General features: G+C 43.2%; 1 protein-coding gene across 6 annotated transcripts in view; it reads right to left on the bottom strand.

Moving 5' to 3' along the window:
- LOC135225178 (microsomal triglyceride transfer protein large subunit-like) overlaps positions 1 to 27363 on the bottom strand; it is a 75513-nt gene that overhangs the window by 2683 nt on the left and 45467 nt on the right. For all 6 annotated transcript variants that reach the window (XM_064264448.1, XM_064264446.1, XM_064264447.1 and 3 more), the window contains 12 exons: positions 26913 to 27062; positions 26620 to 26785; positions 25464 to 25609; positions 22286 to 22446; positions 21737 to 21891; positions 20938 to 21056; positions 18465 to 18677; positions 17342 to 17560; positions 16336 to 16548; positions 15693 to 15887; positions 15118 to 15272; positions 377 to 521 (listed from right to left, as the gene is read on the bottom strand). In XM_064264448.1, the coding sequence (XP_064120518.1) occupies positions 377 to 521; positions 15118 to 15272; positions 15693 to 15887; positions 16336 to 16548; positions 17342 to 17560; positions 18465 to 18677; positions 20938 to 21056; positions 21737 to 21891; positions 22286 to 22446; positions 25464 to 25609; positions 26620 to 26785; positions 26913 to 27062 (2037 nt within the window). The remainder of the gene's footprint in view (positions 1 to 376; positions 522 to 15117; positions 15273 to 15692; positions 15888 to 16335; positions 16549 to 17341; positions 17561 to 18464; positions 18678 to 20937; positions 21057 to 21736; positions 21892 to 22285; positions 22447 to 25463; positions 25610 to 26619; positions 26786 to 26912; positions 27063 to 27363) is intronic.

Here is a 27363-nt window from a genome sequence, read left to right on the forward strand (position 1 = left end):
CACTTGGACGAAAGAGGTCACTCGGCACTAAAGGGGAAAGAGTCAAGGTGGTTTCAAAGGTGTAACTGGAGGAAAACCTCATGGCTGCAATATGAAACAGTTTTTAAGAGAGGGTGGAAAGTAAGATGAGAATGGAGGTACAGTAAGAGGAGGAATGAAAGGGGTCGCAGGTAGGGGCCAAAGGGACTCTGCAAAATGCCTTAATTAATCCATACAGCATACCAAGCAAGGTGCAATGATGAAATGACCCCTTTGTGTGGAGTGTACAGTATTCAACCAACAGTAAAATGATGTTATTAAAAAGTCTGATATCTTAAATAGTGGATTACCAACCTCCAAAAAATGGTTATTTTAAAACTTCACCTACATCACTTACCATCTTTAGGCACATCATTATCTCGTCATAAAAATCAAGGTCTGTGATGAAGTTGAGTTGAGCTTGTCCTCCCGTGTTAAATTCTATCAATGACTGCACAAATGAATTGTCCACACGGGCAACACCTTGCATTACCATGGCAGCACTGAAAGGAATGAAGATGTCACATAAATGCAAAGAACATGAATTATTGCAGTAATTTGCTGCTTTAGAAATCAAAGTTTAAGGTTCTGGGATACTTTTTCTTTCAAAAATGACCACAATAAAAGATACTACAAACAAATAAGAACCCATTTCTTATGATGCACTCAGACCTTTATTGATCTTAACCATGCTGTTAAAAAGGCACTACGTATTGATCTTAACCATTCTGTTGATATGAATTAACTGACTATACTCTTGAAAAGAACTTAATTCTGGTGCTAATTCACATCAGTACAGGGGGTCCTCGAGTTACGACGTTTGATCCGTTCTTACGATGCGTCGTAACACGATTTTCAGCGTAAGTCGGAACATTGAAAAATACCACATGATTTAATGTAAATACCTATCAAATAACAAGAGAGAACAATTCCTTACCTTTATTAGTTTGATTGGCTTGCACACTGGAGAGGAAGCTGCGGTGCTGGAGAGAATGGGGGAGTTAGTGAAAGAGAAAAGAACCCAAGAAGTTGCTGGAGATGCTGGGCAGATGATTCCCTGAGGTGAGGCAGAACATAACTAGTACTGAGATGCTGAGGCAGTGATTCTTGAGGTGAGCAGAACATACTACTGGAGATGTTGGGGCAGGTGAGTCTTTAGGTGAGGCAGAACCTACAGAAGGTGCTGGATGATACTGGGGCAGGTGAGTCTGGGTTAGCAGAACATTCAGAAGGTGCTGGAGATTGTGGGCAGGCGAGTCTGGATTAGCAGAGGCAGCTGAGGTAGAGGGTACAGGATCTCCTGCAGGCCTCTCTACCTTCTTAAAATACTGCTCCAGGTTAGTCTGAACAGAGAGCGACCTCTTTTCATCCAAGATCTCCTTGTAACACTGCATCAAATCCATGACGCCTCTGGAAACCCTAGTGAAACCTGTCCAAGTTGGGATCCTGAGCCTCAAAGTTGACAACGCTTGCTGCAACTCTGCAAAACCTCTTATCAAGTCCTGCCTTGTGAAAGCCTTAGGCTCTGGGGTGGGTGCTTCTTCTTCTTCCTCTATTATCTGCTTCTCCAGTTGTATCAGGTCCTCAGCAGATAACTCCTCTGCCATGAGACTCCAGCAGCTCTGTAACATCATCAACCTCCATCTCCAAATTGATTTCCTTACTCAGGGCAACAACGTTCTTGACAACTAGCTGAACTGTGTCCTCAAACCCATGGAAATCATTCACAAATTGAGGACAAATTTTCTTCCAGACACCATTCATGTTTGTTTGCTTAACCTCCTCCCCCAGGAAATTAGCAATGTTCTTTACAGCATCAAGGATGTTGTAGGATTTCCAAAAGTCCTTCAGAGTCAAGTCCTTCTTGGTTTCAGTTGCCTGTAAAGCCATAGCAATTGTCCTTCGTAGGTAGTAGGCCTTGAACGAAGCAATCACTCCTTGGTCCATAGGCTGTAAAAGGGCCGTGGTATTAGGTGGAAGGTAAACCACCTTGACATTAGGGTTTGAAGTCTCCCAGCTGGGCAGGGTGTCCAGGGGCATTGTCTAGCACTAGCAACACCTTAAAGGGGATACCCTTGGAGGCGCAATACCGCTCCACACTTGGAACAAAATGGTTTACGAACCAGTCCTCAAACACTGCAAGTGTCACCCATGCTTCTTGTTGGACTTCCAAATTACTGGTAGTTGACCCTTCCAAATGCCCTTGAGTGCCCTTGGATTTTCAGCCTGATACACCAACAAGGGCTTCAGTTTGAAGTCGCCAGCAGCATTACCCCCCAAAGAAGTAAAGTTAGCCTCTCCTTGCTGGCTTTATGACCGGGTGCTGACTTCTCCTCCTTGGCGATGTAAGTGCGGTTAGGCATACGTTTCCAAAACAAACCTGTCTCGTCTACGTTAAACACTTGCTGAGCAGAATAACCCCCCTCCTTAATTATCTCAGACAACGCTTTAGGAAATTCACTCGTCGCTGCTTTCTCATCCCCACTAGCAGCTTCACCTTGCAATTTAAGGTTATGGTAATTGGCCCGAGCCTTAAATCGCATAAACCAACCCCTACTAGCCACAAACTCTTCACTTTCACTTCCCTCCCCCTTTTCTTTTCAACAAGCTTCAAACAATCTTTTCGCCTTCTCCTGAATCACCATAAGGCTGACTGGGATACGCCGTTGATTTTGGTCTTCCAAACCAAAGCACCAATAACCTTTCCATTTCAATTATTTTAGACCACTACGCTGCTTATTATCACTGTCGCTTTCATAGGAGCAGATCCTTTCACATGTTCAACGATGCGCTCTTTATCTTTGATAATGGTAGCAACGGTCGAACGGCTAAGGCCAAGCGAGCGGCCAATGTTTGTTGGCGTTTCTCCCTTCTCAGATCGCTTTATAATGTCCACTTTAATTTCCATGGTGATGGCCTTTCTTTTCTTCGATGCACTACCATCAGAAGAGTCCGCCTTGCGCTTGGGAGCCATAACAAAGAGCAAAAAGTTACAAAAACGATACAACCACGAGGGAGAGAGAGGCAGTGTAAACAACCAAAATGGCGTATGGGCGAGGAATGAGCGTAGCGAAGCGACGCCGTCCTCTCCTCCACAAAGCGTATTCTTCCGCCGTGCGCCCGGAACCACAACTAGTTCGCGTATATTGTTTACGTTGCTTACGACGCTAAACCGCGTAAGACGGAACGACGCAAAATATTATTTTTTTATATTTTTATGGGGGCGCGTTCGTAACCACGAAACATCGTAAGTCGAGACCAGCGTAACCCGAGGACTTACTGTATTGGTAATTAAAATATTTTATTCAATATAGTTTCTGAACAGTTTTTTCATTGAGAGCAAAGGCAAATAGGACAGCAAACCTTACCTATTTTTTTTTTTTTTTTGTTTTTGTTTTTTTTTTTTTTTGCCTAATCACAACAAATAAACTGCTTCAATTGAACATGACATTTTTATGAAATAAAATTTTATTTATACTTACAAGTTAATATATTGCCTAAGTTTCATTCACCAGCAGTTTAAATTTTGAAATCACGGTAACACTAGTTTTGTGTAGGTTAATTGGCCTTGCCCACTTTCAAGACAAGGAAAGAAAAACGCAGCCGAGAGTTCTCAATAGCATTCTGCCCTTACGTCCATATGAGGGGAGGAGGGCGGCTTTGATTCAAAATTACGTACTTGATAATTATAAAATTTTATTTTATTATGTAATCTTTATGTAATTTACCAAATAATTATACATATTGCTTAAGCCCACATTGCACTGGAAGTAGGAAAAAATGGACTCTTTCTATTCCCAAACATTATTGATGATAATAAAGAGTTAAGAGGATATGAAATCACTAGCATGATATGACAAATTGTCGAAAATTGCATTTTTCCTAACTATACAAACCTGAGGTCCTTTAACCAATAGGCAAGGTAACTAGCGGCAGCTGGGACGGTCGTAAGCTTCGAACAAGGGGAGAACGGTAGTTAACTGTTTGTCCGATCGTGCGCGCGCCGGTGAAGAATCACTTTTGCTTTAGGCCCATGCAAAAAAGTTGCAGAGTGAGGGGTGGTAAATGAGGTGGGACTATATGTAAAGGACCTCAAGTTTTGTATAGTTACGAAAAATGCAATTTTCGACAAATTGTCATTTGTTCCGATACGTAATACAAACCCTCGGTCCTTTAACAATAGGAAGACTCACTTCTTGGTGGGTGGAATCTGAGTCTTTTTGGTGAACATACTGGTGTTGGTTTTCGTCAAACCTTGGAATGCCTCCCTGGTCGTAAGAGCAAGGGAGGGATCCAAACCTCTGTCCGATTGATCGGGGTGTGCACCGCAGGATCAATGGTCAGACCTCTGAGCCAAGTACTAAGAGAGGCAAGCGTATCTCTTCGTACCAGCATTGTAAGAACTTGTTCCTGTACAGGATGCCAACATAATGTTATGGGTTTGTCTCAAGTAGGCATCCACTCCTTCCCCCTTGTTGGAGGGAGTGGAGGATATTTGCTTCTATCCCTAACTAAAGGGATAGATTGGGGCTCGGTCGAGTAGCTTACCTGCATCGAATTCCTTTCCAGCATGGTGACGACCGTGACCCTCTGCCCACAGGTAGAGAGAGAGAAAGATGGAGAAGAGAAGCCAGTCGCACTCTCATTCAACCATTCATTCCTACAGTCACACCAGGAATCGATGCTGTTCTGCCTGCTCGGGTGCTGGGTAAGCTTACACAACGTGTTGAGCAGCCACCACAGGTCCCAAGGAAAAAGTATCCAAGGACTTGTGGGCAATATCCCGAAGGTAGAAGGACGTGAAGGTAGTCTGGTTGGCCCAGACACCTGCCTTCAGGACCTGCGCCACGGAGAAGTTCTTACGGAACGCCAAAGAGGGTCCAATACCTCTGACTTCGTGGGCTCTCGGTCGGAGCGTACGGATGTCGTCACTACCATCAGCCTCGTACGCTCTCCTGATCACCTCACGCAGCCAGAAAGAAAGCATGTTCTTGGATACTTCTTTCTTGGTAACCCCAGTGCTAACGAAGAGGCGTCGACACTCAGGCCTGAGGTGTCGAGTTTTCTTCAGATAGCGCCGTAGCGCCCTCACAAGGACAAAGGCAGCAATACTCATCCGTATCGTTGTCGGTGAAATCCATTAGGGAGGGGATCGTGAAAGACTCGAACCTGTCGTCAGGGATCGACGGATTCTGAGTCTTAGCTACGAAATTCGGGACGAAATCGAGCGTCACAGATCCCCAGCCCCTGGAATGTTTAACATTGAAGGACAGACCATGAAGTTCCCCTACTCTCTTCGCCGATGCCAGGGCCAGCAAGAAGAGGGTCTTGAGGGTCAGATCCCTGTCTGACGACTCTCGGAGTGGCTCGAATGGTCTTCGAGTTAAACTCCTAAGGACGAGAGTCACATCCCACTCAGGGGCCTGAGTTCCCTGGGTGGGCAAGCCTTTCGAGCTCCTCATTAGCAAGGAGATCTCGAACGAGTTCGAGATGTCCAGTCCCCTCAGTTTTAGGACGAGCGCCAGTGCTGCTCTATATCCTTTAACTGTGGGTACTGAGAGGGAGCTTCTCTCGGCGAAGAAACACGAGGAAATCCGCTACCTGCTGAAGAGTGGCTCTGAGAGGAGATAGACCCCGTCTACGACACCAACCACAGAAGACGGCCCACTTCCCCTGGTACACAGCTGCAGAGGACTGTCTGACGTGTCCAGCCATCTCTGTTGCTGCGCTGCGAGAAAAGCCTCTCGTTCGCAAGAGATGGTGGATAACAGCCAGCCGTGAAGTTGTAGGGACTGGACTGCTCGGTGGTACCGCTCTACGTGTGGCTGGGCTAGAAGGTTGTGCCAGTGGGGCATCTCTCTCGGTTCTTCCGCAAGAAGAGCCAGCAGGTCCGGATACCAAACGGCTTGAGGTCGTTTGGGAGCCACCAGGATCATCCTGAGATTGGGAGTGACCAGCGCTCGGCTGATCACTTTCCGAATCAGACAAAAGGGAGGAAGGCGTAGATGAAGAGGTTGTCCCAGGGGTGTTGAAGAGCGTCCTCTGCAGCTGCCCATGGGTCCGGCACGGCTGAGCAAAAACTTGAAGTTTTTTTGTTGTGCCGGGTGGCGAACAGGTCTATGACCGGACGCCCCCACAGGTTGAAGAGCCTTTCCGCCACTTCTGGGTGTAGGGACCACTCGGTCCCTATTACCTGATCCGACGGTTGAGCTTGTCTGCTACTACATTCCTCTTGCTGGAATGTAGCGTGCTGACAGCTCTATCGAGTGAGCCGTGGCCCACTCGTGCACTGCACAGTCAACTGGTGTAGCGGGAGAGACACTAGGCCCCCCTGCTTGTTGACGTATGCCACTACTGTGGTGTTGTCGCACATCAACACCACCGAGTGTCCCATCAAGCGGTCTTGGAACTCTTGAGAGCGTAAAACGCCGCCTTGAGTTCTAGGACATTGATGTGAAGGTGCTTGTTGTGATGGTCCCCACACACCTGCAGCCAGCAACTCCTCCAGGTGTGCGCCCCATCCCTCGGTCGATGCGTCTGAGAACAGCAGCATCTCCGGGGGGGGAGTGCGTAGAGGCACCCCTCTTAAGAGGTTCCTGTCGTCGAGCCACCAGGCTAGGTCCTGCCTCACCTTCTCCGTGATGGACACGGGGAAGTAAGGTGGATCCTTTACCTGTACCAACTCTCCCTTAGTCTCCACTGGAGAGACCGCAGGTGAAGACGTCCGTGAGGAACTAACTTCTCGAGTGACGACAGGTGGCCGATCACGACTTGCCATTGCTGAGCTGCCTGTTCCTGCCGAGACAGAACCGGCCGGCTGCCTCCCTGAATTTGCTGATCCTCAAGTCTGTGGGGCGGACTTGAGCTGCTACCCGTATCGATCAGCATACCCAGGTACTTCATCTTCTGCTTGGGTTCGAGATCGGACTTCTCGTAGTTTATCACGATCCCCAGATCGCGACAAAACTTTAGAAGTCGATCCCTGTCCTGCAGCAACTGCGAGCGGGAGCTCGCCAGGACCAGCCAATCGTCGAGATACCTCAGAAGACGTATCCCGTGCGAATGGGCCCGCCCAAGACAGACACCAGCGTGAACACTCTCGTGAACACCTGTGGGGCGGTTGAGAGACCGAAGCAAAGTGCCCTGAATTGGTACACCGTCCCGTCGAAGATGAATGAAGCGGAGGTACTTTCTGGAGGACTGATGGATGGGTATTTGAAAATACGCATCCCTCAGGTCCACCGAAAGCATGAAGTCGTTCTCCCTGATGGAGTCCAGCACGGAACGTGCCGTCTCCATCTTGAACCGAGTCTGGCGAACAAATCGGTTCAGGGGAGAGAGATCTATCACCGGGCGCCAGCCCCCGATGCCTTTTTTTTTTTTTTTTTTTTTTTTTCCCCAACTAAAAGCAAAAAGGCGGGCTGTGTAAAAGCCCGGTGACCGATCCACTACGACTTCTACAGCTCGTTTGGTCAGCATGGTCTTGATCTCCTGCCGAAGAGCGTCGTCCTTTGAGGATCCTAGAACATATGTCTGAAGATGGACCGGATTGGAGGTGAGGGGTGGCCGAGATTCGAAGGGTAGTAGATATCCCTCCGAAGGACATCTACTATCCAGGTCGTCGGCACCGTAGCGCTGCCAAGTTGCCCAATGGCTCGCTAGGCACCCCCCCACTTCCGGCAGCTGGTGAGGGGGAACGCCGTCCCTAGCGTTTCCCACCTCGCTTCGACTTCTTCCCAGCACCTCCTCGGGGAAAGGAGGGCTGGGAGGAGGGCTGGTTACGGCCTCCTTTACCAGAAGTTGAATCAGGAAGAGTCTTTCCTCGGGGCTTCGATGGAGCAGCCGTCTTAGCAGCCGAGGAAGCGCTAGCTAAACTCTTAGCTTAGCCGCAGTTGTACGAGGTTGCCCAGAAACCTTCGTAACTGCCTGGTGAACCAGACGGTCACTGTCATCAGTGCGCCGTCTTTCCACCGCAGCGTCCACCATCTCTTCCGGGAAAGAGAGCGGAGGAACTCTTCATTGGGTCCGTTACGGAGTCCATTTAACCGCCTCACGCCCGGCCCCCCTTGGCTACTCGTGTAAGGACAGCGTCCCTACGACGAGAACCAAGTTGGCCCACAGGTTTGCCGTCTGATGGGCGAGGTAGGAGATGGCCCTACCTCCAGACTGGCACAGTCTCCTGAAGTCGGGGTCGTCTTCGAGGGCAGCGCCCCCGGATTCGTCGCCGAGACCTTGGATACTGTGAGGGACCACAGATCCAACCAAGAGACTGCCTGGAAAGCCGCCATAAGCGGTAGCTTCCAGGCCCGAGTTGCCTCCTGCTGCGAGAACCACAAGTTCTCCGACAGGAGCTGCTGCAGGGACACACCTGGAGTTAGCCTAGCTAGCTCCGGGTTAACCTGTTTGGGCGGTATTGGATCCACTGATGGCACGTAGAACTTCCGCTGTCGCTGCAGAGGAGGAGGAAGTAGCTTGGAAGACCGTCCTGACTTAAGTGAGTCCTCTCGTCCTGAGACGAAATTCTCCACCTGGTCAAGGACTGAGTCTGCAAGCTCCGATCGCGGCAGTCCCACCGTCAATTTGGGTTCCCCTCTTCGGGCCCCAAAATGACTCGAGCCGGGACGTGGGCTAGACAGGATGGTGGTAGCGGCGATCCTTCCCCCAGGTCGTTGTGCTGACGAATCAGCGCAATAACCTGGGCAAAGAATTCCTCTGGATCTCGGGAGTCACAGCGTCCTGAGGAGTAGGACCGTCCAGTCCCTCCAACAGGAGCAGCTCTCGAGACCCTCCTCCTTCAGAAGGAGGAACAGCAACAGACCCCTGACGGTCGCCTCCAGCCACTTGCGCGTACGACCTGGCTGGTCCTAAGACCATGCCTGGTGCGTGCGGCATCGTGACGGGATCGTGAGCGGCGCGCACCTCTCACGATCACTCCTAGCTACCTCGCTCTTCCCGGTGTAGCCCGAGGAAGTTGAAGGTATAGGAGAGACAGACCTGACGCTCCCCCCCCGCTCGCTGGCAGGACCAGCGTACGTGGGGGGCTGCAGCCGATCACCAACCCGCGGTGGGGATCGATCTGCAGGCCTGGCCGTGCCGCTCACCTGTGGCGAGCGGCTCGACTGAGCACGTCGACCCCGGTCCCGTGCGTCAGACGAGCTGCTGCTGGCCACCGTCTCCGTCCGGTCCTCCCTGTGGGAGCGGCAGTCAGGTGATCTACAGAGCTCGCTTTCGCGGTGAGACCGTGAGCGTCCTCACGGCACGTCAAACCGCTGTACCAGCCGAAGCTGGTGCCGTTGGTCGAGGGGACCTCTTCCCAGCCTCAACCCGTGGCCGGTCAGAGACCGTCACGTCAACCCGAGGTACCGGCTGGTCGCTACGAGCGGGGCCGCTGGCCTGGCGAGAGTCACTTGCGCGACTCTCGACAGTCTTCTGCTCCGTGCCTCGGTCATGACGGTGAGCAAGCTCAGGCATCTTGACTTTAGCTGCACGGTCGCCCGAAGGAGACCGTACACTCGGACCTTCTCGCGAACGAGAAGTCGAGCCGGTACCTGGCTTAGCAGCAGTGCTACCAAGACCAGGCGCGGATGTACCAGCAGTAGCCAGCACATCCTTGGTCCCAGTCTTCTTCTTCTTCTCAGAAGAGGAGACGGGCCCTGTTCGAGGGAACAGGAGGACCAGCAGAAGCACCCCCGTCACACCAGAGCGAGACGGGCCCTTCGAAGGTCCCGCAGGAGCTTCTTAGAGGGGGAGGAGACAGCCTTCTTCTTCTTCTTCGGCTTGGAAGCCTTAGAAGTCGAAGGGGGAGAGGCGGCAACAGACGACGAAGAAGACGATGAAGACGACGACGACACCTTCCTCTTTTTCTTCCTCTTCTTCGTCAGCTCTCTCAGGACGGACGTCAAGTCTTCCCATCCACGGAAAAGTCGGGCCAATTGCCGAAGCAACACGCCCTGACGGATCCTGTCCGGAAAGACCCGAGACCGGTGCAGCACCCATGACCGCGGGGGGATAAGAAAAACGGAAAAAAAAAAAAAACCGCGACGTGGGTCAGGGGCAGGCACGGCAGGAGCGGCAGGACATCAACAGCAGGACCAGCACCATCAGGACCAGCACCAGCAGGACCAGCACCAGCAGGACCAGCACCAGCAGGACCAGCACCAGCAGCAACATCAGCATGAGCGTCCCGCACCGCGCGCTTCGTAGGAGCGGCGCGAGCGGCTGGGCCAGCAACACTAGCTGCAGGTACGGCAGCATAGTCCGGCGTCACAGGCATCTCTAATTGAGCCAAACTCATCATTGGGACGGGCGGCCGATCCAGGGCGAACTTTTGGGACAGCGAAAGTCGGGAGTCGGCCAGCACATAGAATCCAGGTGGCGGCGGCACGCCCCTCTTAGGTACGGCAGCAATCGGCTTTTGGATTGATGCCGTGGGAGTCACCGACGCAATGTGTTGCGTGTAAACCACATGAGGAGGGGCGGCGTACACTGGTGTGGACACTGTATTAGTCGTTGTTGTGACTACACCATGAGTTACAACTGCCGACCCCGCCAGACGTTGAATCAAGCCCTGGATACTGGGGGCGCCCGCTGCAGTCCAACGACGCCCACGGGCACCTGTCCAAGGTCATCACTCACAGAAGGCACACCTGAGGGAGGAACAGTCGGGTCAGTTAGAGGGGCATCCTCACGCCTGGGTGAGGACGAACCCCACCCAGAGCGGACGGAAGACCCCGAGTACAATTGAACATCACGGATTGAGTGAGGAGAAGGACTCCGAAACCCCCCCCGCAGGGGAAGGCGCAAATCGTGGGGGCTGAGCGGAGGTAGGAAGGATGACGAGGTATACCGTCACCAAAGGTGGAGTCGCTGGAGAAGCTTTCCGACGACTCCTTGGTCGATCTACGCCTCTTCCTACCCTCGTACAGCACCCACTGCGCCTCGGACCAATTCACACAACATTACATGGTTCGGCTCGGGAGCATTCTCGCCCCCGACACCGATAACATAATTCATGGTGGATCAATGTCAGGATAAGAGCGGAATCCGCCGCATTTACGCCCTCCAGCCCGGGACACACTCTACGGGCAGCTGGTGGGCGCGGCGAAAGCTCTTCTTGATCCATAATTAATTAAATTCACTTCACAATGAAAAATGAAAAAAAAGAGTACTTACAATTTCATTCAAGACCACAAACAAACCAGTCAGAAGAAATTGTAAACACATCCAAAGCACACGACGAAATAGCGGGCAGAGCGATGACGAGCACGTCCTGTCACACCACGGCCGAAAGCAAAAGTGTTTCTTCACCGCCCGGGCGCGCGGCGCGCGCACGATCGACAAGTAGTTAACTACCGTTCTCCCCTTGTTCGAAGCTTACGACCGTCCCAGCTGCCGCTAGTTACCTTCCTATTGTTAAAGGACCGAGGGTTTGTATTACGTATCGGAACAAACAATGTTTGTTGTCCTAGACTCAGAGGTCTGGAAAAACTAACCCCTATTAATAATAATAATGTTCCTTACTTGGTACGAGAGCTTTTGCAGGTAGTTATGTACTGCCTCTGGTCAGCACTCATCTTAACTGTGTAGGGTGTAGCGAAATAGCCCTGATGCATCTCTACATTAGTGGGAGCTTGTAGCAAGGGAAAAGACTGCTGGCTACCAAGCATAGATATATATATAATTACCCCTGCCCAAGATGAAGTACCAACAAACCAATCGACCGCATACAAGTACCTACACCAAGTATTAAATTAACACCCAACCATGAAAACACTTAAGACTAGCGGGTACTCCAGTTATACCATAACCCCAGGCTTCCCTCACTCTACAGCTTAGTTCAAGGTGAAGATTATAGGAAGGTTGCGAGACTTCCTACGCTTCGTCTCTCAACACCATACCAGCCACTGATAATGGACTCAAGGTACTGCAATCACTGTACGCCATGAAGATAATGGGTAGTGAATATCGACTTACACCTCCACAATAAGTCGCTTGTAAAATAGAGGGTAAGGAGCTGTGGCTTTAAAGGAAGGTAAGGCTTCTTCAATCAAAGAATGAGATTTGGTCGTCAGATCTCTTAAGAAGAAAGACAGGGCGTTCTTTGAGAGGGTGCAAGACTGATTCTTCACCGAGGCCCAAAGATTTCTCAAATGGCCTCAGATTTTCTGTTCTATGGAGGTAATACCTCAGGGCTCTTACTGGAGACGGAACTCTCTTCATCTTTGGGGCACAGGATTTCCGACAAACTTAACAATGAAGGACTGTGGCCAAGGCTTGGCTGGGTTCTCAATTTTTGCTAAAAAGCTCAAGGAGAAAGAACAAACCACTTCCCCTTGGGAAAATCCAATTCTTCCATCTATAGCACTGGTAACACATGCAATGTATCTCTAATATACCAAACGAGCAGAGGGTGAGCAAAGCAAAAGACTATTTTCCTTTATTTCTCTTCTCCGAGAGCCAGCTCTCAAGATCATTAATTGCCTACCTAGCAGATGATGAGAGCACCATTTTCAGAAGTTTAGTGGAGTCACTCAGCCTGTCACCCATATCACTCTCTTCATTCAGAGATCGGTGATAAGTGCAAGACTGCAAGTGTCTGAGGAGCTGTATGCACTACTGTCAAGGGTGCCTTTTTAAGTACTAGTCAATTCATGATGGCAGCAAACTGTTGCTGAATCGGTTCTAATGACAGGTCCACAGTCTCATCAGCAGGAAGTGAGGGACGAGGAAGTGAAGCTGAAGACACCAAACACCTGGCATCTGAACCATCTGAGACTATGCCGAGTGCTCCCTAGACCGATCGATGTGCTCAACTGTAACATGGTCGGGTGAATAAGAGCACTCAGGCACTAAAAAGCGTTAGGGCGTTAATGGGTGCTCTGGCGTACCCGAATGCTTGAGCGTCAGAGAAAGATCAATCACCAAATTCAGCACGGGAACAAAGGAGAGCTTGAGAGCAGGTAGGAACTCTCGCACTACTAATGGGAGGTTGCTCCTAGAAGAAGTATGTTTCTTTGATGAAGACAAACGCCCTGCCGTTAGCGCAGGACATTCTGGCAGAAAATGCTTTGGAGAATCCCAAAAAAGACACAATGGTAGCAAGAGATACCTAAAACGCTTGCATGGCACTGCTGGAGAGCAAACAGTCTACTGTGGGCATTTTCAGTGGCCACGACACGTCACTAAATCACCATTGGCGCATCCACTCAGGGAGACAGCCGACTCACATCCGTCTGGATATCTTTCCAACAGCCATCCGAAGTCATGACCTATGATGCTACAACAGGTCCGACCAAGGGGGCACCTGTTTGTGGGCAGACTCCACTAACCTCCCCTGGGCTTCCAGTATTAAATGCTCCCATGTGTAGGGGAGTACACCAGTGACCTTTGCCTAGGAGCATCAGCAGAACGAACAGGCACCTCCTCTACTGCCACTTTACAAACACTCTTACTATCCACTTTGTCCATAAGGACTTTCACTAAATCACCCAATTGGGCCACTGTGTCCGCTATCAGATCACTCTTCTAGTCAAAATTATGATTCATTTTGGATTCTAGGCTGGAAAGGGAGTCAGGGTATGAAGCAAGTAAGCTAGGTAAAGGAGCAGGTTGATTAGTTAAAGTATTAGGAATGGGGGACAAAGAGCTAGTACAGAAATTATGGGAACATCTACAGAAGACTAACAGAACTATCTAGTCATATTCGCCACTGTTTGACTCTCAGATCTAGCAGCTGCTTTAAGTTTCCTGTCCTTGTCTAATTTATTTAAACGTGATTCTAATACCTTCCATTTATTGGCATCCCAGTCAGAACAATCCCTGCAGGTCAAATTGATGGAGCACACCTGTCCCCCTACATTCCATACACAAGTGTGTGTGTGAATCATAATACGATTTTGTTAGTCTCGTATTGCAACCTTTGCTGTAATACCGTAAGCTAGTTGCACTTGAGTCGGACATAACACTTCAACTAAACTACAAGTAAATATATAAATCAATTCCGGTAATAAAGTCTTGTTACCAGAAAATTTGACAAAATATAAAGCCAAACGCTACCAATGCACCACTAAAGGGAGAAAAACACAGATGGAGAAATAAGACTAAAATCAAAATAAAGCCGACTGCTCACAACTGAACTTCAGTCGAGTCGGCAAAAAACTATTGACGACTCAGTTGTACTGTTCCTAACTTACCCTGAAAGGGGGGGGCCAATTAACCTACACAAACTAGCGTTACTGCGAATTTAATGTTTAAGCTGCCAGCAAGTGAAAATTTAGGCAATGTAATTACTTGGCAAGTTAATCCATAAAATACAATGCCTACAAGGATGAACCACACAATTAAAGGACCATTGATTTTTTAAATATATGTGAGAAGAAGTAGCCTGACTTGTAATGCGAGTATGCTTTACCTCATTTTAATTAATCAACCAGCCCGAGAAGAGTCTACTCGAGACTCAGAGGTCTGGAAAAACTAACTCCTATTAATAATAATAACCTCATTTTAATCTCAATTCAACAATGACCAACAGTTATTGCAGAATGTTAAGTGCCATTTTGCAATGAGGAGGAGGAATGGGGTTGATAATCGAATGAGCTGCCCTTGATTCAGTACTATCACAGGATGGAAACTATGGAATGGAATGCATTGCAATACAAAATTTAGGCCAAGAGCTGGGACCTATTAGGTCATTCAGCACTGAAAATTATAATGAAACAATTGATAGGAAAGGGTGGAATGCAAGATGAAATAAAGAGAATATGAACAAAGGTACAGTAGATGAAATGAAAGGGGTTGCAACTGGGGCCCAAAAGGTCACTGCCATGAATCTAAGTAATGACTAAAGTGCACCTCACTGATAGCAATACCCTTCTACAGGGAGGATAATACTATGGATAAAGGATTCTTAATATGCGAGAAATATTCCAACGAAAGAATATTCCTACAGTTTTAATATCAGGGAGTAATAAAGAACTGAATATGAAAACTAACCTAATTTCTTATAACCATATCCAATGTAATTTTCTTGAGACAGATTCAGTCACTTCAAATATGTGACAAAGAAAATCTATGAAATACGTACCATACTTTCAAACTTACCCAACTTCTACAAGACTGTGAGCATTGCGATTCCATAAGGAAATTTGCACCTGCCCTGAGAAGTCGTACGATATAGCTCCATTCAGCAGCAATTCAGCATTCATACCATTTTGTAATGGTACAATTTGACTATGATCTTGGAGAAGCAAGGAACCCTGCAATAAGAAAGAGCATTAGAATCTTCTAAGTCAATAGCTTTCATTCACGAAAATGAAAAACGACCACCTTATAACTTCCAACTGCAAACCAGTGAGGCAGTGAGCCAACACTTAATCTGCTCAGCTTAATGAGGGTATAAGTCAAGATATGTAACCGAATATTCATGGAATCTTAATACTACAATCCCCTAAACCTTGCTTCACCTACTCCCCATCCCACCATCTGAATCTGATCAATTCCCTCAGATCAGAAATGCAATTCATCACCTTAGAGATGTAATATATTAAAGCAGTTTCTCTTTGACTAGTACATCATTAATTAGACCTGTCGTTCAAGATCTAGTTGCTTACTGAAGGAAAATTTAAATAAACTTGCAACTAAACAATCCCACAAATATCCTTCAAGTTACAACTTACTTGAAGTGCTGTAGTTCTTTCAGACCCTGTTCCTGACCAAACATGACCCATCAATTCCCCTTGTCCAGTAAAGAAGACAAAAGGACGAAGCTGAGTGTCTAAAAGTGCAAGTTCAATACCAGCATTAGCTTCCTCTCCATCATCAACTGTATCATCTCCTCCAAACATGGACAACCCACCAGCAAAAATACCAATCTGTTGAGAGATGTGTTTTTATAAAAACTCAATTAACTTAATGAAGTCTTAATACACAGGCTGCAGTAATGTGTGATAAACTAGAAAAGAATAGAATACTGAATTTAGGCCTAAGGCCAAGCACTGGGACATGAGGTAATTCAGTGTTGAAACTAAAACTGACAATAAAAAGGTTTGAAAGGTGGAACAGGAGGAAAATCTCACAGTTGCACTATGAATCAAAGGTTATGAGAAGGTAGAATTAAAATGGTCTCCTAACAGGTAGAATTAAAATGGAAGTGATTGTGAACAGAGGTACAGTTAAAGGAATGAAAGGGGTTGCAGCTAGGGGCCAAAGGAATGCTGCAAATAACCTTAGGTAATGCCTACAATAAACTACTGGTCAATAAACAGAACACTACTAACAGCTATGGTTACAAGTACAAGTTGTATCTGACATTCTACTTACTGACAGCAACCTCATTCTGGAGTCCTGACCATCAACAAAAACATCCACTGTTGACCTCTTAAGCAGGCCTCCACTAATCTCCAAGATATTACTAAATGAAGAATTGGCATGCCCACTTTCTGCTAGTGATCTAGAAAATGCGGATGACAAACCACCCTGAGCTAGTATGTGGTAATTGTTAAACTCTGAAACTTTCAAGGCTTTCTTGAGCAACTGAAAAAGAAAAAGAAAATTAAATTTAATAAGAAAAACCTGCAACGCTTCAGTATGGTTAGTTTGAAATCCCAGTTAGAGAACCAAAAAAAGAAATTACTTAAAGAATAAGACAGAAAGCAATGTAACTGGGTCTAGAGATACTACAAAGAATCAAACAAAAATTTCTTTCAGTTTTCTTCTGAAGATTGAAAAAGAAACCCGCAAAATCACTTTGTAACTTGTTTACTTCTAAATATTTACATTTAATTTTACTCCACACTCGAGTACTTTCAGGCCCTATCTGTGGCCCATTTTCAAGAGATGTTTGGGATGTCAGGCTGGGTCAAGGCCAGCAGTCTTCTGCCTTGACCCAGCCTGACATCCCAAACATCTCTTGAAAATGGACCACAGATAGGGCCTGAAAGTACTCGAGTGTGGAGTAAAATTAAATTAAATACTTAGAAGTAAACAAGTTACAAAGTGATTTTGTGGGCTTCTTTTTCAAACTACAAAGAATTTATTGTCATTACTGCTACTTGCCTGCTAGGTCATTGCATACACAGTAAAGCAACCCATGATACAAACTAAGGTAATTAAAAAGTTTTTTTTTCTTGCTAAAAATTTAGGTCATGAAAGTATCACTATTACTATTCAAAACCTAAAGTTTCAAAATCCCATTTTACCAAGATACACTTCAAAATACTAAGAAGTGGGAGGGATTGCTATAAAACATTTCCTTATTTTTAATAAATTAGTTAAAACATTTCCTTATTTTTAATATATTAGTTAAAAGTCCAGGGTATGCTATTACTTGTTCAATATGAGGATTTCTACTGGCTACATCCTTTATTCTGCCTAACAACACAGTATTAAGTTCTTTGGTAGTCTGGAAGGACATGCTCCTCAGCATATCTTCAAGAAGCTGATCACTAGGATGATGATGCAGGAGAATGTCTGCTGCCATTATCCTGACGCTGGAATCATGCTGGTGGTCAAGCTGCAAAAAGACCCTCTCTAGTCTCTTGAGCACCTGTAAGTAAAAAAAAACTTTCAACCTTATGCAACTATGATAACTCCATACTATATAGTACAAGTACAATTCATTACTACCTACAACAATTCACCTTGAATTTTACTAATACATCTTTAACCAATTAATTTTAATTTTGTCATTTTTCTTTCCCCTATTATAACTGATCTCCTCTTTCTGTATTTCTTATTAACTTCTGAACTTCTGCTAATGAGTACCATACTCTTTAGAAGCTTGAATTTCAAGTCAATGGCCCCTGTAAAGTTGATCCATATGAACAGCAGTTTATCTTTTGAATAACAATTATATTAGCAAATCTTGATACACATGAAAAAAAAGTTATAATTAATGATTATACACCAGCATCAAGAAGCATCAGTGTACTACAATGAGAGTAAAATTAAGCAAGCTCTCCACCAGGATACGTACAACAGCAACAATTAGTAGTACACATCCAAGGAATAACTTAAATCTCATTTTCATGTTATTGCGAAGTTGAATTTCTTTTTTGTTACCCTACATTAAACAATGAAAAACATGAAAAAATGATGCATTTTGCCAAAAATCAAGCAGCATCTTAATCTTAAAGGTTGGTAATAGGATGACACCAATATTGTTACTCATGCAATTATCTAGTAAAAAATCAAGACATGCAATCAAGAAAATCTCTACTTTGGAAATTTCAATTCAAAATTCTCACACCAATATACTTCTTGATAGTGCTTATCACTAACAACAACTATGTTACCATGAAAAATAATACATTATTTGTGGTTTAAACACTTCTAAACATGCAATATAAATAAAAAGCAGGAACTATCTAAGAAACCTCCATTTTATTTATTTTCACGAATGGTTCAATTAAAACTGCTGACATTTAAGCAATCATCAAATGTCCACCTACCGTCTCTGTTATGAAGTTTTCGGGCATTGTTTGCAAAGCTCTCATGGCATAAATTGCTGGCTTCTGCTCCTTCCCAGCAGCATGATCTAGAAGCACATCTAATGTATTTGCCATTCGTAGGTTTTTAAGAGCACGGATATATATTAGTTTGCATGACTCGGTGCTGCAGGCACCAAGGTTATCCAAAATCAACTTCCGCACTTCTGATATTATCTGAAATAGAATTTGATATCTGAATTAAATTTTAAATTATGGAAATACAGTATTGCATTATATAACATCTTTATCTATATGTAAAATATAGATATATATACTTTATTTCTCTTACTGAGCATGTAGGTACACAGAATACAATTAAAACATTCAAAATTGTTCTGAAGTACAAAACAACCACTAAATCTGTTAACTTTCATAATTTCAGACCTAGGTCTATTTTAATTTAGTTTGATATTAAATATTACAGATAAGCACAAAGAGGAAAAACCTCAGTTTTGGGAAGTCACACTTTTTGGAAAAACAGTACGAATAAATGTGACAAGAGGTGACTTGGTTGACTTACTGCAAGTTTTCCCTACCTTCCACGACAAGTTGAAAATTACTTAACACCCCTTGTGGGGACTCTTTTACAAGACAATTGTAAATTTTACCAACTAATGTTTTTTCTAATAAATAATTTTATTTTGTAAAATTATAATTAAAGCTTACACAATATCAAAGCAGATAAGAAATAAAATCAGTAACAAATTCTTAGCATATTTGCTGAAAAATATGTACTAAATTTACCGAAAACGAAGATTCAGTAACATTTTTATTTTTACGTGTTTTTTCTAATATTTCTTTGCAAAAGTACATTTTCATCCAACATACTATTATAACAGACAAGAACAAAAACCAACAGCAGCCCTTTGGTATTTTCATGAGCAAATTTACAGAGATGTCATGTGAGAGAGACGCAATACATTCCCCCTTAAGTCAGAAGCAGAACTGAAGTCCTGAGATGCCCGATTTGTAATTTCAAGCAGTGTAAAAGTTGCCAATAGTGATTTTATGGGTTATAGAAGTATTGACACCTCTTTCCAGCCCAATTCTTTCCAAATTGATAGAGCTTAATATTGATTATCTACAGGATCAATCCCCAAACCTGTTCATGAAGGGTTAATAAAATATTTTTTCCTCATACCTTTCTGAATTTTCTAAGTGCAATTTCCCTTCACTCATCTATGAGATGAATCTTTCCACTAACAAACCAAATCCTTTACAATTTCTTACAAGAAATGCTTAACTTTTACCCATTTACTCTGATTTAATTCGTAAAACTTTTACAAACAGGTGCTGTTATCAGTGGAAGATATTCTAGTGTGAATTATTGGTCATTCAAACATTACAATCCCTTCATACACAACATTCACTAGATACATTAGTTTCTTACATTCTAGTCAATATTCATAAAAAAGAGGTTCCATGTTAATTAAAGCATTGAACATCATTATAAGTGCTGTAGACAATAATTTACCAAGTGTGGCACATGGCAGGGAAGATGAAGAATATGATTATTTCAGACTTATTTCAAACAGAAGCAAGCACAGTACTGTCATAAATTTTCCCTACATGTAAATACAATTTAAAATCAGGACTGCCTCATGTAATTACAAATAATAGGTAGCTAAATTTTGGATCAAGTAAAACAAAAAAAATGTACTTTTTCCCTTATTAACTCCAAAATCAACTGGGGTAAAACTTACAAGGTAAGAAAAATGTACACAGAATTATTATGTCTTAGCAATATTTACCTAGTTCGTACATGTACTTCATCAAACACAGCAGGGGTTTTTCTGTTTTGTAAATTTTCATGCACAAATACCTTTTTATGTTTTTTCAATTTTCATGTACACATACCAAGTTGGGGGTTGCAACCCAAAAAGTTTTATGCAGAGCTCAATATGGGTCCTCATGCTAGGTTTTTTCAGCTTCCAGCTACACTGCTTTCGGACATTGACAATTCATCCTTTTTCTTTGGCCTCTATATAAATACTTATCCAGCTTCATTACCTTAACATACACATGAGGTGAAACCTATTTAAGGTTGATTCCGTGGTTTCTTTCAACTCTTTAGTAACAACAACAAAAGCAAAAATTACTTTTTACAAGAGGAAACTACTAGTACTTGGAATACTCCTTTTTTTTATTCTCAATGGTAAAATATGTAATTAGCTATCTTAGATAAGCTATGCAAGATCACTAAATTTCTTCAGATCACCCTTCATATGTCTGTTTTAAATGAAGAAACTAAACTGCACTTGGCCTGTACCCTTATCTGCCTGCATTATCAAAACTATAATAAACTAAAATACATTTAGACTTTAAAACTATTCACCAACAATATCAAAACCAAACTATACCATTGCAATAGTGTATGCAATTATAAACAGTTTGAGGAACTCAAACATTCAGAACAATATTAAGTACTACTAACTGGTTTTTTGCAGTTGGAAGCACTCTTGCAGAAAGTATGGCTCAATGACGACAACGTGAGCACCATAGTCTCAAACAGTTTGTCATTATTGTTGCCTTTCTTCACAAGAGACAGAATATCTGAAAGAAATAATGACAGTATGTAAAGATTAACCCAGGAAATGACAAATTTTTAATCAATTTTTATTTTCTATAGCTAACAAACCTGTGGTCTTAACAATAGGATAATATTCTAGTGCCAGCTGGGAACCGGTTAAAAACGATAAAAGACTGTTAAAGCAAGGAATCTTGGGATCTGGTAACTCATGCATATATGAGGTGGATGTTAATCACTGACCAGGCTTGAAACCTTGTGACACACCAGTAAGCCAGTTTTTTTTTTTTTTTTATCGAAACCTGTGCTTTGTTTCATAATCATTTGGCCCAGAAGTTCCGTGTATATGGATAATTTCTTTTTATAAAAGAATGTTCAATTCATGGTAAATTTCTAAAATGAAATACTGACATCGCCATATGCAATAGTCTGTTAGCTGCAGGAACTGCAAGTCCCTTGTGCAGATGCCCAGGACTGAAAAAAGGTGCTGGACCAACCAACATCAGCAAAGCAGCAGTGTGCCTTTTCATGTAGTGTGCATACTTATAAATCTCAAAATTGCACCTACTTCCTAGATGATGACATACTTCAGTACCAAATACCTGTTACTTCCAAATCAAAGGTAAAAACATACAAAGCCTTAAATATTTCTTGGATATAGTTTCTAATTTAAAATTACATACAAAACACAAACACATTACTGTACCTTTAATGATGAATTCTGGTGGATGAGTAACTAAGGACACAGCTAGAAGATAGCGTTCAGCATTATCTATTGGTCCGTTAAACTTGACCAATGACATAGCAGCTTTGTGCGCTGGTAATGTTTGTGCAGCAGCTGCTATATCCAAGAGCTGAGGCCTGAAATTCATTTACAAAATCACTGTTAACATGAAACAGTTTGGAATTGCATATTTTGTGAATAGTACATACATGCTACATTATAATTATGAAAAAGTCATCACATCAATTAACTGACACTTCGAAAAAGCTGTAATAAGTATAGCAAAACTATTCCACAAAATCCATGACTAACATCATTGCTCAACTACCATTATATGACAGTACTTTTTTTTCAAAATTTCCAAGCAAAGCTAACCCTAACTGACAACAGAATGATGTATTTAAATAAAAGACTACATTTAAAATGAGGCACATTTATCTCTTGGCCATGTTACAAGCCTGCACTTAAATTGACAAAAACTTCCTAACTTCTTTCCAATAATAACAGAACACCTTTTTGAAGAACACATACAATATCTTGGCATTTTTCTTATCTTTCAGCACAGCCTTCAAAGTGTCCACGTCACTCTCCCGCACCTTTTTCAGCAGTCGTAGGAAAGCAATTGCCGAACCTTGAGTGCCCAGATTCTTGGGGGCCAAGGTGCTACGAAAATTGTTGACCAAATCCTTCAACTGCAGTCAAAAGAAAAATCATACAACTGCATAATTTCATTTTGTTCATATTGTTAAGATATTTTACAAGACTGCAACATTATTAAGACTATAAACTTCTCATTAGTACTCTAAATTTAAGATTATCTACCGTACTAAACAACAGAAATGCTTTAGCGAGATGGAAATTAAGTGTAGACTTAAAAAAAAAAAAAAAAAAAAAACCCTTGTGCTACAGCATTTGCAAAACATTAAGAATTCTTTTGAGAGAGAGAGAGAGAGAGAGAGAGAGAGAGAGAGAGAGAGAGAGAGAGAGAGAGAGAGAGAGAGAGAGAGAGAGAGAGAGAGAGAGAGAGAGACATCTAACAAAAGTCAGGCACTGCAAAATTGCTATCAAGGCATCATATTTTGATAAGAAACCAACCTGATATGTGCATGGAATACTATACAAGAAGCTGAAAATTCCACATTCCAAAATGACACATTCTTTTTATCAATTTGTATTTAACTAACAAACCTGAGGTCTTAACAATAGGACAAATCATCTAGCACCACCTGAAAACCAGTTAAAAACAATCAAATATTGTAATGCAAAGAATCTGTGGCATTTGGCAACTCAGGCGTAGCCAGGGGGGAGAGAGGTCATCGACACTGCATGGACCCCACAACGCATTTAGTCGTTCTTCTAACCCAAGATTAGAAGAGGGGCAGCAAGAGACTGGCAATAAACATTAAGACCCCAGGTTTATTAGCTATAAAAAATACAAATCGATTAAAAAAATTGTCATTTGTTCATATGCAGAACAAACCTCCTGTCTCATCAATAGGATAGACTCCTACTTGGAGGGAGGTAGGAGAATCCTGAACTGACTGGAGATTCAGCACACCTGACCACCCTTCCCAGAAGTGAGAGTTCTAAAGAGGTGGTCCAAGCCCATGAGAGAATAGACATATGGGTATCTAAAAACTCAACCCACTGAGATTTTGTTTTGTTTGTTTGTATGGTGTTTTTACGTTGCATGGAACCAGTGGTTATTCAGCAACGGGACCAACAGCTTTACGTGACTTCCGAACCACGTCGAGAGTGAACTTCTATCACCAGAAATACACATCTCTCACTCCTCACTGGAATGGCCGAGAATCGAACCCGCGACCACCGAGGTGGGAAGCAGACACCATACCAACCATGCCACTGAGGCGCGTAACCCACCGAGATTAAACACAATGAGACATGTCCGCATTCATTGCATTCATGAAAGACCAGGAAAACTCCATCTGTTCAATCAATAAACCATGTAGGCCACAAGGGGTTTATCATCACTCCTCCCTCCCTTTGCTGGAGAGAGGAGTACATGCTACTGAGAAGCAAATTTGTAAATTGTATGGATACAAACAAAATAAATGCAACACAGTATGGCCACCACACTCACCTGTATCAGACCAGTTCCAGTGTAAGATGTGTTTATCCTTCAACCCACCCATAGGAACGAAAAATGGAAAAAAGGAAAGGGGACCAATCACCTCACTCATTCTCTTCCATAGTCATCTTAGGTAAGATTAACTGGAAAAAAGTGTGTCCCAAGGACCTGTGGGCCATGTCCTTCAGGTAAAAGAAAGTGAAAGTGATCTGCCAAAGCCAGGAACCAGTATTCAAAATCCTATGAACAGACAAGTTCTTCTTATAAGTCAGAGAGTAACTTCCAGAATGGAGTGGTATTCTTGGACACTTCTTTCTTGGTTCTAATTGTGCTAACAAAAAGTCTATGGCACCTAGGCCTTAGATGACACGTCATTTTCAGATGGCAACACAGTGCTCTGATGGGACAAAGCAATAACTCCTGAGGATCGTTGTCACCAAATTCTTTTAGGGAAGGAATTGAAAACAAAGAAATTCTGTCATCATGAACCGAGGGATTTTGAGTTTTACCCATGGGACAAACTCAAAGGTCACAGAACTCCAAACCCTGGTGTGCTTGTTGTTGTAACTTGGGCCATGAAGCTCTCCAACTCTCGTCAAGGAAGCCAAAGCCAACAGGAAAACTGTCTTGAAAATCAGTTCCGTCTGAAGATCGATGTAGACGTTCAAATGGAGCCCAAGTGAGACTACTCAGAACCAGAGTAAGATCTACTACCCACTTCTCCACTCCATAGAATTGCCATTTAGCCCAATGGCCTGCCAGGCATCCCCCTACTTTGGCTACAGGCAGGGAGTGGTGCCCTCTCTATCGATGACCTGACCTGCCCCTTCCCCTAGCCCCAAGACTTCCTTGGGGCTGACTGCCTACTCTGCAAGGGGGAGGACGACTAGTAATATAGCATAACAAATACTGTAGCAATCAATGTACAGCCCTTTGTTATGGCAAAGAACTTCCCTTAAATAAAGCAGCAATCAACTCTAAATTGAGATAGCTAGAAAGCAGAGGCTACTTCTGCTAATTCTGAGTGTGCTACTGTACACGGGGTTTATGCATGGTCGATGACCACTCTCCACCTTGTCTATGACAGAGTTGCCAGAAGCCACAAATTCCTTGCATTACAATCTTTGTTTTTAATCAGTTTCCAGCTGTGCTAGATTTATCCTAATGTTAAGATCGAAGGTTTGTTCTGCTCTTAATCCCTGTCATGGCCCTATATCTAGTACATACTCATACATCTATTGAAACCTAGTAATATTCCTATACCCACTAACTCATCTTTCTGGTAATAATCAATGTATAGCCTTTTCGTTGTGTCAAAGAACTTCCCTTAAACAAAGCAGCACTCAACTCTAAAATGAGATAGCTAGAAAGCAGGGGCTATTTCTCCCAATTCTGTGAGAGTGCTACTGTAGCACTTGCTATATAACATGCCACAGCAATATTAATTTCTTAAGTGCTGAAAGTAAAAGTCTAGTAAATTTATTGTAAATATATAATACAATACTGAATTAGAATTTGCATTCATAACTTGGGTAACAATACAATAACTCCAGACATACAAAATTTGAGACCTATTTTTGTTTCACTCAAATAAAATTATCGAATTCTCTTGGGTCTTACAGTCTTGCAAGCAATGCATTCCTTGGCATCTGGATTTGTTGCAAGATGATCAGTAACCAGACTTTTCTTCAACTTTTGAGATATGGAAGCAATTGCTTCAGCTTCATTCTTCCCTGTGTAACGTGGAGTGCTGACCTTATCACGACCTGAAATCCAAGTAAAATGTTAATTTGTATGCAGCTCATACAAAGTTAACCTGTTATTGTGCACACAAAATGTCAAGTGTTAATGAATAAAGTGTAACATTGCAAAACCTTTTAACAGACAAAAGTGGCATGGCATTTCCTTCATATTCTGAAAAATTTCCTATGTCTAATAAGCATCAGAATTTTATTACTTGGTCCATTCACTGATCTATAGACAAGTCATTAACTTTCAATTAACATGCTCAAGTAAACTTTAAATAAAATTTAGGTGTGGAAAATGGGACTTGGGTACTGCAAAATTAAATAGATGAAATATGCCACATTTGCTTTCTTCACAGAATCTCTGAGGCTGCAACCCATCATTCTCACATTTCCATTGGTCTCTCCTCACTTAACATTCTAAATTTAATTTTACTTAGCTCTCTTTGTTAAGGCTATTTAATATAATCCCAGCATTACAATTTAGTTGCCTTGTCAAACTTTTTCATAATAATAAACCGGAAATTCATTAAATTCAGCAATCCTTCTTTGATGTTTGCTAACACGCATAAGTTAACGACATATCAGAATGACGAATCTCACATCCACTTTTAAATAACTACTTTAAAAGAAAAATTGGCCTTCTCAAAATGTGCTGCATTCAGTAATGTGCAATATTTTGCTAGACGAGAGAGAAGCAGAAACCAGCACAATGTATTAAAGAATGCATTTTATCAACAATGTGTAGGGTATTCCACAAGATATACATGAATCTTCATGATTAAATTCAGATATATAGATGTGATGGTTCATCAAGAAACTCCTTGACTGAAGACTACAATATTTACTGCTACATCAAGAAGTATTTTACATATTACAATTTAAAATGCTCTCAGATATGCTGTTGAACTTGCAATCCGAAGTAATGATAGGGACAATGCCGAGAGGCTCTCTCTCTAAGAGAATCATATTAATGTTCCTTAAAGAAATTGACAAATAAAAGTCTCCCAATATATGATAAAAATTCTTACTTTTAAGATTGAGAACCTGATTGCTTAGGACTTCAGCGCCTGATTTCTTACGTATCTCTGCCCGCAAGAAATGAGTTTCCATTGCTGTAGCTTTCTGCAGGATTTTATCATCTGGGTTCAATATGAAGGTTGTTGTTGCCTGGCTGTCTATCTGGGCACCAAGGACCTATCAAAAACATAAAAAATTAGTATGAATGTAAGCTTAAAGCTGGAAATCTCCCTATATGCCATGGAAAATATCATACTCACCCACAACATTAAAGAATGTACAATTCACTTCTCTTAAATCGTACCTTACTTGTGTGGTTGAAGTATATGACCGGGGCAACTGTTTTACAATTCTTCTTCATCTTTGTCACACGAGTAGAATCTATGAGTTTGTAAGTTACCTCACATTTTCCAGAAGCATCCACTTCAGTTTGCTTGGCATTTTTCACTTGATGCTGAAATAGAAGGTATTCATCAAAAAACAGTAATTAACATGAAATTTCCATATCATCATAGTAAGACCCTCATACATGGCCCCACATAAGGAGGTACTAGTCCTAGTTTGCCCTGTGTGGTATACGTACTCCAGATGGTACTAAGGGTTACTCTAAAACTTCTCTAAAAGTTTACTCTTCAAAAAATCTCATTTAGTTTGTTCTTATAAACCAGTTCAATAAGCTTGACTTAACTTTCCTCCAACTTTCAATTCTCACTTGAGAACAAATCTTTCAGGTGCACCCAATGACTGTCTAAAAA

The sequence above is a fragment of the Macrobrachium nipponense genome, chromosome 13, assembly GCF_015104395.2.
Source record: "Macrobrachium nipponense isolate FS-2020 chromosome 13, ASM1510439v2, whole genome shotgun sequence".
NCBI classification, from domain to species: Eukaryota; Metazoa; Arthropoda; class Malacostraca; order Decapoda; family Palaemonidae; genus Macrobrachium; species Macrobrachium nipponense.